Source organism: Corylus avellana, chromosome 7 (genome assembly GCF_965113065.1).
Source record: "Corylus avellana chromosome 7, dhCorAvel1.hap1.2, whole genome shotgun sequence".
Taxonomy (NCBI): Eukaryota; Viridiplantae; Streptophyta; class Magnoliopsida; order Fagales; family Betulaceae; genus Corylus; species Corylus avellana.
In genome coordinates, this window is record NC_142496.1 from 14,570,042 (window position 1) to 14,585,282 (window position 15,241).

The window sequence follows — 15,241 nt, forward strand, 5'->3', positions numbered from 1 at the left end:
CAAGGATCACCCTTTGGAACTGCTTCCTTGGGCCTTTCATTTCTCCTAATCACTCCTATGGTTTCAAGTGAAGTAGCAGTAACTGAATGCTAGCTATTTTCATTTTATGATTACTATATTTTTTGGACAGAAATTAGCTACAATTCATACAAATTAGTCTTAAAGTGACATGTGTTCTTCTCACATGCTTTCTTATTAATGCTATTAAAAAAATATGTGAGAAGCACAAACTATTAAAAAAAACATGTGCTTCTTACATACTAAGGGACACATGTTACTTTTTTACACTGCTTTGTAAATTTTTTATTATTCTTGCCTTGTCAAAGCTACAGCTTCCAACTGATCCTATCCAGAAAGGGTAGTTGAAAATAAGGTGATGATTTACCCCAATTGCTGAGTCATTAACCAAGTTTTTGAAGGTGATCGAGTTTATGGTGGACTAATGGACTAGTAAATCTTTTAGGATAAAATTTGGTACGAAGTAAAATTATCAAAGTTCAATTCTCAGCCTCCAAGCCATTTCTGACCATTGAAGAGGGCACCAGTTGGGGGCCTCCAAGAGTAGTGTTTGATAAGTAGGATATTAATATTGGATTGCTTTTTGTTCCAACTATATGTGATATAAGTTTGAGGTGGGATAGGCTAGGTTCCTATCTTTTAGTGCAAGGAAGGAGGGGATATTTTTGTTTACGGGTTCCTTGACTGCCAAGTATTCTTTTTTAAAAATAAAAATAAAAAATCCCACTGGCTAAGTTTTCTTATTCCTACCATAGGGAATTTGGGGAGCTTGAGTTTCATAAAAGATTGCTTTATGGCAATTTGTCCTGTTATAGAATAATATGGGTCTTTTCAAGGTCAATGAAGAGGCGTATTGAACTTTTGCTACATGAATTCCATTCTGCCCTGTTTAAAGCCATACTCTCTATTAACTTCTTGGCCCTTCTTTGTCCGTTCACCTCCTCATCTTTAATCTTCTGCACTCTTGCATCTCTAGGTCTCCAAAGTGGGCCTACCATCCTTTACACGACTTTCTGCATCCTTTTTTAAAGATTTCATATTTCTTATGTACATGCACCCATCTTACCATAATCATATAGGTGGCACACTTTCTTAACTTGCTATATTGGTGATTTGTGATACTACAATATAGCCTTATATACTGCTTGGGGATCATGCGAATTTTGGATGAGTTCTAGTGCTCTTAGTATTTGCACCTTTTTGCAATATCTGGTGTCTTCCTTCTGTTCCTCTCTCTCTCTCTCTCTCTCTCTCACACACACACACACACACACACTTCGTTTATTGTTAGGCATTTTTGTTCCATTAGTTAATTTTTGTCAACAATAAGAATTGATCCCTAATGACACCCTAGTTCTTAAAGTCTGTAGCCCTCTCTCCATTCCAGGACATCAATAGCTTTCTCAGGTGTCTTTGGAAGGAAGAAATAGCAGAACTTTTGAGGAGAAGTTGTGCATGCTTTCGGATGATCCACATACTTAATTATTGTCATGTAGTGATGTATATTTTGGCTTGCTAAAGACTGATAACTTTTTTGCTTTGGTCCTCCAAGTGGGGGCCACTCATGTATATCTTGTTCTATATAAGTAATTACTGATCAATGACAACTGAAATGTTATGTAGGCCCGCCATAGCCACAAGCGGCTCCGTGTGGTGCGTATAGAAACTACTACAGACAATCGGCGAATAGTTGGGCTTCTTGTCCCTAATGCAGCAGTTGAATCTGTGCTTCAAGGTTGCCCCCTCTTTCATGGGTGCTTGCATGCACACAAACACGCACACAAACTCTATGTTTGGTTATTTTTTCTTTCTTCTTGTTGCATTACTTGCACAGATAGTTTTATTTGCACACAGCATTCATTTGTGTAATCTGGTAATTGAGGGGTCGCAAAAATTTCTGGCACTATTGTTAATGCAATTACAATCCCCAAACTCAAAACTTCAGAGAGCTCATGAATGATATTCTTCGATTACATGTTTATTGGTTCTGATCTCAAATCATTTCGTGGAAGTTATGCATATGGAAACTAATATAGTTGACTTTTACACTGGTTGCAGATCTAGCATGGGTACAAGATATCGACGATTGAGATGTGCCGGTCTTTCTGCTCAAACAGATAGCTGTTTGTATCTGTTAGCTCTCCTGCCAAGATGCAACAGTTTTGAAGCGAGGAACATAGTTTACGTTTCAAGGAGCCCGTCCGGGCCGCACACTGGAGAAGAGAAGAGGGAGAGAGAGAGAGAGGAAGAAATAGAAAAGAGGATATCTCTGCACCATCTAACAGCATTGTGCAGTCTCATTCATTTTGATTTTTTTGATTCAGGCTTCAATTTTTTTCGTCATAATTTTGTATATTATCAACATTGTCACGAAAGGTGAAAGGCACAGTTCAGTAGGCTGTAATGATAATAGTTCTGCTTGAACTAATTTGTATCAGTGAACATGCTGTTTTATTCAAAGAACAGATCAAATGGAAATTCCTCTTGTTAAAGATTTTATTTACCAAATCCCAAAAGCAAAGCAGTACAAGGAAACACTCTCACCTCATCAAAAATCCCACACAGTTATTTATTCCCATTATAATAGATAAATATTTGTATCAAAGGGCTTGTAGATCAGCACACAAAAGGAGCATCAACATGATGGTCACTGCAATAGAGGCCAGGTCGCTGAGTAAAACCCTGGCTCTTCAGCAACTCTCTGGCCTTCAAAACAAGCTCCTGATTAGTTATTTGACCATCTGTCTCGGCGATGATGGTCTGAATTGCATTGCTGAGAGCTCCATAAGCTTCATGAGAACCGCCACCCGGAGGACTCGCATCAGCCGACGTTTGGTCGGTCTGGCAGCCACTGATGAGGATTCCACTGTCAGGAAGGGCACGCTTGGCTGATCCTGCGTAGACCTCTTCCTTGCTCCCTACTTGTGTATCCATGGCTGGTTTTGCATACCCCTCATCATTCTCCTCCAGCTTATGTTTGAGAAACTCTTGAGCCAGATTTCCAACCATCCCCAACAACCCACTGCCTCCTCCTTCACCTTCACCTTCCCCATGTTGAAGCTTGTTGAACACAACCTTCATGAACTTCTTCACCTTGGGGCTCGCATCTTCCCCAAAGACGTCGAAAAGCGTCGGCCTCAGCTTCCCGACATCAATATCGTCCTTGCCGGTTTTCTGCTTGAGTATTTCGATGAGGGTCGAGAGAGGCAAGGACCTACTCTTAACATACCCTCGCTCGCCATATGCAATTTCAACATCTCTGTTAGCATCCTCATCATCTTCTCCCCGGTGACGACGGTGATGTGGGATTTGAATTCCACGAGACTCCAAAGCATCTCCCACCGTCTGTTTCAAAAAGCTTTTAAATCCAAAGCCGGAGGAGCCTGAGCTGTCTTCTTCACGCTTTGTACTCTCCCCAATCTGCTCCTTGCTCTCATCAATGAGGCCGCCGCTGTGACACGAATCGGATACAATGGTGATCCGGCAACCTTCTGGGACACGGTCGACAAACTCCCTGAAATCATCATCTGTTTACAACAACATTATGTCCCCACTCACTGTTAGCATGATGACATCCCTTTTTTTCTTTTACGATCAGGAAACATGAGATTCACCCATTCAAATAGCTATGATCTATTTATAATAAATCCTCTGAAATTCCAAAATGCAATGCATGAATTTGGGTAAAACAACTTTTTTGGGAAAATTTCACCCAAGAAACAAAGGGAATGTTCAGGAGATCCATCTATCCATTTTCATGTTGGGCTTTGGAAAAATAAAAAATAAAAAAAATCAGATATTCGATAAAAATGAAAAAGTAAGGATCAGATCCAGATATTCGAGAAAATCAAGAAAGATTCTTTCCACGGAGAAGCTATGGATCGCTCAAGAATATACCCAATAAAGAAATGCTTTTTTTGCTTTTTTCTAGAATTCCACAAACAGGCACGCGAAGATCTGAAATCACAGTCATGACAATGATAAAAAAAAAAAAAAAAACCCATCAAGAATAACAACAAACAGGAAATGAAAAATAGAAAAAGAAGAAAAAAGAAAATCCCATTGGAGTAAAGGAATAAAAAAGGGGAAGAAAGAACAACCAGTGATGAGATTCATATCAGCGGGAACAATGCACTCATCATATCCAGTGTCATCATCTTCACCGGTCTCGGCGGGGAGACGAGTGCCGTGGCCGCTGTAGTGCACAAAGAGAAAGTCCCCCGGCTCAGCGGATCGCAGCAGATCCACAAGAGCCCTGCGGATGTTCTTGCCCGTGGGCTGGGTGTAAGAATCATCGGTGTCGATCAGCACCGTGATGTCGTCTTCGGAGAATCCGTAACGGTCTACGAGGCACTGGTAAGCCTTCTTGACATCGTTAATGCAACCCTTGAGCTCCGCCTTCGTTCCTGGGTAGTTGCATCCTATCAGCACCGCCTTCTTTGCCATGATTTGATCGAAAACACAAATGACTTTTTCTTCTTCCTTTTGTTTTTGATGGCCTTTAACGACAAAGCACAAACTGATCACACGGTGGCAGGCGAATACTCTCTCTTATTTATCCCTTCGCTGAGGTGCACCGATCAGTTTTTTAGTTATTTATTTATTATTTTTTTTTAAAAAATAAGAGTTTTTGATATTGGGTCTCAAGCAATGATTATTGATTCACGTTACCACGTTAACAAAATAAAATAAAAGGAAGAAAAATGATAAAAATACTTTGGAATTTAAGGCCTCGGGATCCAACTGCTATTCAAACCATTTTATGAAATTATGATGGATTCGGTTTGAGATATCGCTTTACTTTTTCGGTGAGTGGTGGTGGGGTGCAAAGTAATTTGTCATTGCCTCCCCTCCCTACGTGTCGGCAAAAGGAGTTTTTTTTGTTTTTATTGGAGAAAAAAGAGTACTTTATTTTTTGTGTTTTTTTTTTTTTTTTAATAAAAAAAAATCGCCTACAAAAAGGACCTAATATTAAACATCTACCCAACCAAGTAATTTAAACGATAGTAATAATACTTTCTTTTTTTTTCTTTTTCTTTTTCTTTTTTTAACAAAGATTGATGTGCAGTGTCACGTTAGCTTAGTATAATATGATTAAGAATTAAGATAGGGTGTAGTATGTATAATTTCAAATGAGTAATGCTATACTAATATTCCACTACTATCCTACTATCTTCACTTGGCATTCGATTCATCATTGGAATTCTTTTTTCTTTTAATAAGGATTGATTTAACGGTGAATTATGAAAAAAAAAAAAAAAAAAAAAATCAAATGAAAAATAAATACAATAATGGAAATAAAATAAACAAGATGACTTTCTTTTTTGTTTTCTTTTTCCCCTTTTTTTTAAAAAAAATTAATAAAATATGGCCTACAAAATACATTTTTAAAATGACCTTACTATATCGTGGGTAAACATCTACCCAATCAAGTAATTTGATGGAAGCAATAATACATACTACATTCTCTTTGTTAATGCTAGAGCATCTATTAATTTTTGAAATTTTTTTTAACAAGGATTTGCTTAGTAGAATGATTACGATAGAGTGTAGTATATATATAGAATTTCGAATGACTAATGCTACACTAATATTCGGCTACTATCCCACTGTGTTCACTTGGCCTTCAATTCACCATTAGAAGAAAAAAAAAAAAAAAAAAAAAGACAATAAAGACAATAATGGAAATATTTAAAACAAAATGAATTTTACGTGGTTTGCTAATATAACCTACGTTCATATGATAAAGCCGTAAGGGTTACATTTTTCTCTTATTTACTTGAAATGGCCTATATATATAGTTGAATAAGACAATGAATACAATAATTACACAATTAATATGTAACATATGAGAATTATGAGAGTAATATATGAGAGTTACATAATCGATATATAACATATAAAAATTATGAGAATAATGTATGAAAGTTACATAATCAAAATGTAACGTATGAGAATTATGAGAGTAAATAATATATTAACAAATTAGAAGTGCAATGTCATAGTGGGATAATGGTGGAGTATATAATAGTACTCAATTTGAATTATATTTTCTGATGCTACATACAACTTTTTTTTTTTTTTTTTTTTTTCACAATTATTTCACAATGCTCGAGTACCAATCAATTGTTTTATATATATATATATATATATATATATATATATAATTTTTAACAAATACTAATCTAAAAGTCGGTTAGACTATCACTTCAACATTATAAAATAGTTGAAGTTTCTAGCATTACTCTAGGTGGTTTTTAAGTGTAAATGTTAGGGGTGGAAATGCGGTTATGGTTAGTAGTTATTGGCTAAAACCGCTGACTGTAACCACCTAGGAGGTTAGTAAATTCACTAACCTTTTCCGCGAAAAAAAAAAAAAAAAAATGTCATTTTTATGGTAATATGATAGTATCATACGATATCATTTCTAGATTTTTATCTACATTTAAAATTTTAAACACAAAAACACATCGTTTCATGTATTTTTATATATTTGTATATATACTATATAATATATTTTTATATTATATAATATATATAGGCAGTTAGCAATTTTTTCCAATCGTCTTCAAAAGCGATTAGCAGTTAGTGTGGTTAATAATTTAATCGCCCACCTTTTCACCCTAGTAAATGTAACATCAAACTCCTCACCAGACTTTGGAACTTCGCGGTCAATTGGCTGTCAGCCGATCAAGCTTGTTCAAGCACAGCTCATTAGTGTTTAGTTTAACTTGGGGTTACTGGGTGGATAAAGACAAGGTTCAGAATATCCAAATGAAATAGCAACATGACACGAACATCACAAATATGCCATAATTGTATTTAATCTTTATTCCTCTCCAGAATAGAAGAAGCTTAGAAAACGACTTATTCATAAAAATCATCACAAATAAATAAAGTTTAATGAAGATCTCACCATTTTCTAAGGTGTGGTAAACATATGGGTTTCAATATTATTGGTAGTTAACAATTTTGGCAGGCTCTATTAGCTAATCTGAAAAAGAAAAATATATCAATTTATAATAGGAGGTCTCACATGATTAAGCTGATTCGTCCTACCACTACAGAAAGGTCTTTTCTTAACATTAAATTAATGCTAGAAAGTATGATTAAATGCCATGAAGTATAATTTGTTGATGGCTACCTGACACTGTTTTAGTTGCATAAAGGAGTACCGTTATGTAAATACGGAGTATACCCTTACCAATCCAAGCGGGATGTTGGCTCATCACCGTTTCGTGGTTTCACGCATGCATGTGGAGTTTCCTTTGATACATTGGTGTGCCTTCTTTCTTTTGAAGATGGAGAGAGAGACAGTGAGACCGTTGAGTGGTCCGCCAGGAGTTATTCTAGGGATAGCATCCCTGGGTTAGCAGGGACTCCCCAATGTTTAAGTTAGTATGCTTTGAACAAAGTGTGGAGCCGAAAACATCATACATGATTGATGGCTAATAGGTCCATATGGTTACCGTATTGAGGGCAACTATATGAGGTGCACAATTCAATGGAGCAACAAAAAAGAGATTGTAGCTCTTTTGACAATAGGAAGCAGGGGCACACATATAAAAATAATAAATCGGAGAAAAACAAGAGGCTAAATATATATACAGAAAAGAGGGAGAAACATTCAACATATCTTTTAGATTGATCAAACGTGAGTGTAGATCTGCTGTTGCTGGAGCAAGAATCCAATGAAAGGGTAGAGACCATGAAGTCTTTGTCCGAATCACGAGCTCATGGGGCTATTGCGTATTAGATCATTATTTTATTGGTGAGGAACAACCCTTCAGGTTCGTTGGTGAGGAACGACCCTTCAGGTCCGTCGGTGAGGGACAACCCTTCAGGTCTGTCGGTGAGGTATGACCCTTCAGGTCCATCGGTGAGGGACGACCCTTCAGGTCCGTCGGGTTCATCATGATGATTTTTTGCGTTTGACGAATTCTTTTACTTGTGTTGATTCCTGAAGCTTCGTTGCAACATGAGCTCGATTGGTTCTGACGTCCCTTGTTGTCTGTTGGTTGGCAGGTGTCCGTTGGACTTAGTAGTTGTTCGACGACCTTAGCGGTCTGCTAGACTTACTAGTTGTCCGACGATCTTCCCTGATAAGAACTAAGCTAGTGGTTGCGGCTGAAGACGTTAGATAGACAGATAGTGGCTCGCCTGGTTTTGCTCTACAAAGGAGCGAGGTATGCAACGAAACAATTTTCTACTCTGCAGGTCCGTACATCCCTCTCGGATTGTCGGCTGTCCTTCCTTCTTTCAAGAGACTTCTCTGTTCGGGCTTGTTCTGCAAATGCCTTTATGGTTTCTTTGACGTTGATAAATTTTTCGGCTTTCGCCATGAGCCATTCTAGATTTCTTGGTGGATCGCTTACCACGTCGGCCATAAATGGACTATGAGGCCATATTCCTCCCACTAGGGCGGGGAGGACCACTCTTTCATCTTGGTCGCCGATCATGAGTTTCTCTCAGTTGAATCGAGCCATGTAGCTTTGCAATGACTCATTGTACTCCTGCTTCACTGTTAGCAAATATGTCATCGGCTTGCGGCGCCAGCGATTTCCAATGAAATGGGAAAGAAAGTTCTTACCAAGTTCAGCGAAGTTTCCTATGGATCGCAATTGCAGATTGCTAAACTAGCGATTGGCCACTCCCTTGAGGGTAAGGGGGAATGCTCGGCAAAGGATCGTGTTAGACGAGGCTTGCAACGCCATGTGAGCTCTGTATGTTTCAAGATGGTTCGCTAGGTCTCGGCTTCCTTCGTAGCGATCCATGTGTGGCAATTTGAACTTGTCAGGCAAATTAGCGTCCGCTACCTTCTTGGTGAATGGCAGGTCCGTCTCCAATCGCTATCGCCCGCAGTGTGGGAGCCATTTAGTTGATAGACTAGGTTGTCCAGCGTGTCTTGGAACTGTGCCTGGAAAGCATCCATAGGAGTATCAATGGAGTCGTCCTTTGTTGTTGTGGGTGGCCTCTTAGGTCCATTGGCTGTTTCAGGCTGTGGTTCGACAACTGATGAGTCATTCTCTTGGTGCCAGTGCTTGTAACTCCTTTGTAGCAGTAACTCTAGGGTTTCCAATATATGCCTCATTTTGGAACTCCAACGTTTCTAGGCGCCTGCTGGTTGGCAAGTGCGGCCCAAAGACGGGAGGTGCCATGTAACGACCCAGGGAAAAGTGCTAGCCACATCTGCGCTATTACCCCAAAAAGACTAGTCAATTTGGAGCTTCCGTAAAATTTATTATAAAGCCCAATTTCACATAGTAACTAGGCAATGTGAGATTTAGCACCCATGATTATCTTTATAAACCACCCACTCTATGTGGGCTTCTTCTCATCTTCCCAATATGGGACCGAGGTGTTACAAACTCCCCCTCTTAAATTACTGACGTCCTCGTCAGGGCCACGTCATGCAGTGCTACAGTACCACATGACCTGACGTTACTAGGTGGCTCCGATACTATTTGTAATGATACAGGGAAAAGTGCTAGCCACATCTGCGCTATTACTCCAAAAGGACTAGTCAATTTGGAGCTTCACTACAATTCATTATAAAGCCTAGTTTCACATAGTGACTAGGCAATGTAGGACTTAGCATACATGACTCTCTTTATAAACCACCCATTCTATGTGGACTTCTTCTCATCTTCCCAATATGGGATCGGGGTGTTACACGCCGTTGGAGTTTCTTCAGTTTTGAGATTGCCGATATCATGTTGATTGATGTTTTTCGGCTTGGAAGGGAGAACGTCTTTCATGTTGGGATCTTCGGTTTGGCCTTGAGATCTCGTGGCTACCATTCGTGACTTTTGTCCTGTTTGAACTTTGAATCGTCTAGATGATCCTTGTTTCCCATAGACGGTGCCAACTGTTAAGACAATTATCAACTCTGATAGCAACTGGATTCAAAGTCTGCTAAGAGCAAAAATGGATCAGTAGTGGAAGGCCATGAAGTGGAGGGTGTGGTGGCCATTCCACCTCTGATGCCTAAGTTAGAATGTGAGTAAAAATGAGAGTAGATAATAATAGAGGGATAATGAATTGAGAGTAGTTGAGTATAGAATTCACCGTGTTTGTATTATTTGTTGACTCCTACTTTTATAGAAGTTGTGAGTGAGTGAGTCCTTGTAGGACTCTTACTCGACTCCATTGATTTGTGGGAGTGGTTTTAACTGAAGATTATCCTTCAAGATAATCTTGGAGATTGCAGGGAGAGTATATCATGTATCTGGATTCCTTTTGGGAGAGATCTAATTTGTTATACTCTAATTTGAGTTGTTGAGTGATAGATAGGCTCCCTTGATCATTGGGCTAGCATAATATGGTGCAAAGCTACACGATTTGGAGCAGACTAGGCGATGACTAGGCAATCGTGCCAAGATTGTAAGGGCTTGGGCTTAATGACTTAGTGACTTACTGAGCTGTGGGCCTTTTATTTGGAGTAGGCACCTTATTTGGGCCTTGGAAAATATTTTGTATCAACAATATATATGCACCATCAATTGAAAGCCACGTTCGCCCACCAACTGACTATTGGATTTTACTGCTTTTATTCAACGAAACCATTGGCTTTGGGGGTGCATTAACTCCATTTTAGAAGACAAATAAGTCTAATTAATTTGTGCACATGTAGAAGGCAGAAGTGCAACCAATGACAGGCTGACAGCCTAGCTAGAAGGAATTTCTATTTCTATTTTTGTAATAAAATAATTCAATAAAATTCAGATCAAAATTAAAATAAAATGCAAACAATATTGAAGTTACAAGTTATTTGAACTATTTTTTATTACCTTGTATTTATTATTTAAGCCCATCGTAGCAATCCTCTTTTTATCCCTTTTCTAAAATGGAGTTATGACACTACATGATCCCTAGAACCATATATACTTTGATCTCTTTCAATGTCATTCCCTTCCCACAATAATTAAATATTTTCAAAAATTTATCCTTGTGACAAATAAGGATTTGGATTTTTAATTTTGCCAATTAAGTCATTCCGTCGTATTTTCCATCCAACTTTTAACTGAAGACTTATCATCTGTCATTTGTACTTAGATCTATATATGTATGCTACATACACAATTATGCCCGAATTATTAGAAAAAGGAAAAAATATAAAAAAGTTTCCCAAACTACTAGCCGTTTTTTATTTAGCCACTTAATGTTTCAAAAGTGATAAAGTAGCCTCCCAAACTACCAAACTATTGCATTTTGGCCACTCCGTTAGTCAAAACCATAAGTTTGGACGAAAACTGCAAAACGACGTCGTTTTGTTATGGGTAAGTTACTACAATGCCCTTTTATGAAGAAAATTTTTTTTGGAAAAAATATAAAAAAGCCCCTCAAACTACCAGCCGTTTTCATTTTAACCTCCTAATGTTCAGAAAGTGATAAAGTAACCTCTAACAAAACAACATCGTTTTTCAGTTTCCGTTTAAACTGACGATTTTGACTAACGGAGTGGCCAAAATGTAATAGTTTGGTAGTTTAGGAGGCTACTTTATCACTTTTGAAACATTAGGAGACTAAATCGAAAACGGCTAGTAGTTTGAGGAATTTTTTATATTTTTCCCTTAAAAAAATGGGAAAAAAAGGCCGGTGAAGATGGAGCGGAGATGGGTAGATCCACCCTACCCCTCTACCTTCTACACCCTCCACCCCTGCAAAGAAAGGTGGTGGAGACGGAGCTCCACCATGGCAGCTCCGGGACAGTAGGGGTGACGACATGCGAGCTCGAGAGTGAAGGGTTGGGGTAGAGATCTAGACTTCTAGTCTCTACTATCCTCTGTACGAGAGTGAAGGGTGTAGAGGGTCCACTCTCATTGCCCATCTCCACCTTTTTCAGTTATAATTGTTGTGTAAATATTTCGAACAATTCATCTTCCGTTAGTTTAGTACTTTTTTAAAATATTATGTGTTCTTTTTGTTTTGTTTTATGTAGATTAATAAGTTATTTATATAATTAATAGCAAAAAATTAAAACAGTAATTGGCACTTCTTTTTATTATTATTATTTTTTTTATCATTAGTTGCTAGTTAATATGTTGGGAAAAGTATAAAAAAAATTCCAAACTACCAGTTGTTTACAATATATCCCTTTAAAGTAACCCACAAACTATCAAAATGTATAAAAAATGCCACATATTTTTTTTTATATTCCTATAATACTCATATTCTTTTAACAAATAAAATGATTATAAAAAAAATCCAAAAAATTAGTGAAAAATACAAAAAAGCCAATGGGTGAATAAATACAAAAAAAAAAAAAAAAAAAAAAAATTAGTCATTGTAGTTGGCTTAAATTATAAATTGCTTCATGTCGTATTAAAGTAAAATCAATGGGCGAATAAAAATAATTTTTTAACAGAATTTGACTCCAGAGACTAAATTGTTGTTTTTTTGAAATATCTCAAGAACCGTACATTTGATTTTACTTTAATATGACATGAATAGTCACTTTAGTTGGCCTAAATTATTTATTTATTCCAAAAATTTTTTTTTTTTTTAAAAAAAAATTGTTTGGTTTTTTTTTTTTTTTTTTTTTTTTTTACAATTATTTTATTATTTTATTTGTTAAAAGAATAGGGGTATTATAAGAATATAAAAAATAAGTGACATTTTTTATACATTTTGATAGTTTGAGGAGTTACTTTAGTACATTTTGAACATTGAGATGCTATATTGTAAACAAAGGGTAATTTAGGAGACTTTTTTATATTTTTTCCAAATATTTTTTATATAATTAGCGATGACATTGTCGTCTCTGATGAACAAATAATCAGTGACAACACTAGTCGTCGTTGATAACATGATATTAGCAAATAGCAATGACAAATTATCTCATGAGAGGTAATTTTTAACGCTATCTATAGCAACTACTAATATTAATTATTAATTAGTGACGACTTTTGAAAGTAATTAATAATCCGTCTTTAGCGACCTCGCTAATAGTCATTAGCGCGACAGGTGATTTTGAGTCCAAGACAGCAAATACTGCCACTTGTGCTCAGCGTACGTGTTAATGAGATAAAGTTCAAGGCAGGAGGTGCTGCCACATATGCTCAAGATGATCAACAATGTACTCAATACACTGGTACAGCAAGATTCCAGCAATCAGGCAATCAATATGTGATTGCACAGCTGCTTCGATCCATTGCCAAGAAAGGAAGGGAAAGACCACCAGTTTATAAGAAACAAAACCTTGATTGAAATACATCATGCATGGAGTCATGCATGCAATCCACGTACTCCTAATTACATTTTGGGACGCACAAGGCCAAGCGTCCAATTTTATTGAATGCCAAAATAACACAATTAAGGACCTCTATACCACTCTTCAACTAACTATTGACGAGATTGCAATTCACTCGAACTTCACCTTCATTCCCAGTAAGAACTCCGACGTTCCCAAGCTTTACCATAGCCTCCGAAAAGCGCCTCTCAAAGAAACGGGGGTGAGACGCCATTTTATCTACCAAGAGAGTCGTTCTTGGATCTGAAGAGAGTTCTTGATCTGTCGTTAACAATCCTTTCCTTGTTTGAAGATTTTTGTAGTAAACAGTGTCAAACGTCTTCGGAGTTGTTACATCGAGATTTACAAGGTCCGTTCCCTGGCTACATCTTTCCTTCAAAAGATTCATGTAAGTGGCATCGAGTGAGGGATCGGGCTTTCCGGTTCCATTGAAATCGCTGACCCTGTTTAGAAATGTACTGCAGGAAGCTCTTCCGATGGTGTGTGCTCCAGAGAGAGTGACTAAATCATGCATATCTAGACCTTTAGATTTGAAAAAATTGATCAAGGTGGTGACATTTTCATGCCTGTGAGGGACCTTTTTGGCTTCTGTGTCTATAGAAACTGTCCCATCTTTGCGCCCGAACGGGACTGGCCAAAAGGGGCCTTCGATAAAAAGGCTAGCCTCTCTCGCAGCGCCGACGAAAATGTCGGCGCAAGAGACGGTTCTGGGGCAACTCTCCTCAAGAGCTGCCTTGATTTCGTCAATCACTTGGAAACCTCTCAGAGTACTGCTGACAGATGCTGTCCTCTCGCTTGCTGTAGAGTTTAGCAAAATGGATCCGTCGCATCCCTGCAATAATGCACGACCTTTTCTTCTAAGAAATTTAAGAAGATAGACGAACATATGTTTTGATTGATTAGAGGAAATTAATATCATCTGCAAACTTGCTCCACTCTAGTTGAACTATGGAATCCTTCTCTTTTTTTTTTTTTTTTTTGTGTGTGTGTGTGGGGTATTTTTCATGTATAGCTCAAAAGTCAAAATTTTACACGTATAGGTTTCATTGAATGAAGATTTTCTACGTAACCCATTAAAATTACATTTGTATTACATAATTGATAATTCTAATATAGTAGTCCTAATAAACTTTTTATTTATTTATTTATTTTAACAATGAAATTGACATGTTAGTATTGTGAGATAAAAATATAGTATATTAGTATCTAGTTTATTATGATTGGACATGATTTCTTTCAGTTCAAAAAAAAAAAATAAATAAAAAAAAAAAAGCAAGGAAATGATTTAGTTTCACCAATGAGTTTGATTTAATTTATAGAAACTGTCTATATATATATATATATAAATTGTATCTAATTACCCTAACAGCACAGTCGTGGAATTGCAAACGAATGAGGCTTGCAGCCAAGGTGAAATCCTTCTCAATCCAGGCGTCCACTTAATTTTTGGCCGATGATGTCCACAACATCCGGACATGTCTCATCGTAGTATGCCTCAGAGTAATTAGCAGTCGCAGTAACAGGTTCAATAACCGATAACTCCAAATTAACAAGGAGGACGAAGAGAGCCAAATACCCAAATTTCATGTTTCTTTGAGTGCTTTCTATCACTGCTAGCAAGAGTAGTAGGAGAGATTTACTGATTAATGCAGAGAATAAATGTTCATTTATATGATCGGTTGAGCATAGAAAATAGCAGGAACTAAATCCAATGACCCACGAGTCATGGGCGGATTAAACCATCAATCTTGTTTCCTGTTCTTGTAAAGCTCAACTAAAACAGAAATCGCCAAAGTTTAGAGCTTTGTTAATATCGTTTTAGTACATGCATGGAAGAGGGCATGCTGGCTTCTTGTTAAGAACGTTTGGATATGCTTTAGATGCTAATAAAACTCACCTCTCGATAGTCACAAAAATCTATGTACAAGTAAAGGACATAAATCTTCTCTATATTAGATCGAAGGAAATTTC

At 37.3% G+C, this 15,241-nt stretch overlaps 2 protein-coding genes and 1 pseudogene across 4 annotated transcripts in view; 1 reads left to right on the forward strand and 2 right to left on the reverse strand.

Annotated features, from left to right (window-relative positions):
* Nucleotides 1-2,517, forward strand: part of EMB1135 (RING/FYVE/PHD zinc finger superfamily protein) — a 28,158-nt gene extending 25,641 nt beyond the window's left edge. For 2 of the 3 annotated variants that reach the window (XM_059597822.2, XM_059597823.2), the window contains 2 exons: nucleotides 1,642-1,753; nucleotides 2,077-2,517. In XM_059597822.2, the coding sequence (XP_059453805.1) occupies nucleotides 1,642-1,753; nucleotides 2,077-2,108 (144 nt within the window). In that variant the 3' untranslated portion in view covers nucleotides 2,109-2,517. Of the gene's footprint in view, nucleotides 1-1,641; nucleotides 1,754-2,076 lie in introns of those variants that run through there. The other variant, XR_009440547.2, reaches the window with a different exon arrangement.
* Nucleotides 2,518-2,563: 46 nt separating this feature from the next.
* Nucleotides 2,564-4,678, reverse strand: LOC132184263 (metacaspase-5). Its single transcript, XM_059597826.2, has 2 exons — nucleotides 4,119-4,678; nucleotides 2,564-3,545 (listed from the first exon to the last, which is right to left on the reverse strand). Exons 1-2 carry the CDS (start codon nucleotides 4,462-4,464, stop codon nucleotides 2,635-2,637), a joined length of 1,257 nt encoding a protein of 418 aa, XP_059453809.1. The 5' UTR covers nucleotides 4,465-4,678; the 3' UTR covers nucleotides 2,564-2,634.
* An 8,680-nt stretch (nucleotides 4,679-13,358) lies between these two features.
* LOC132183732 (peroxidase 7-like) lies at nucleotides 13,359-14,857 on the reverse strand (annotated as a pseudogene).
* Between the last annotated feature and the right edge of the window lie 384 nt (nucleotides 14,858-15,241).

Excerpts from the sequence above, each read along its gene's own strand:
- LOC132184263 (XM_059597826.2), bottom strand. The coding sequence starts at position 4,464 with ATGGCAAAGAAGGCGGTGCTGATAGGATGCAACTACCCAGGAACGAAG. Across the intron at positions 3,546-4,118 it reads TGATATGAATCTCATCACTG|ATGATGATTTCAGGGAGTTT; the intron begins GTTGTTCTTTCT and ends TGTTGTAAACAG.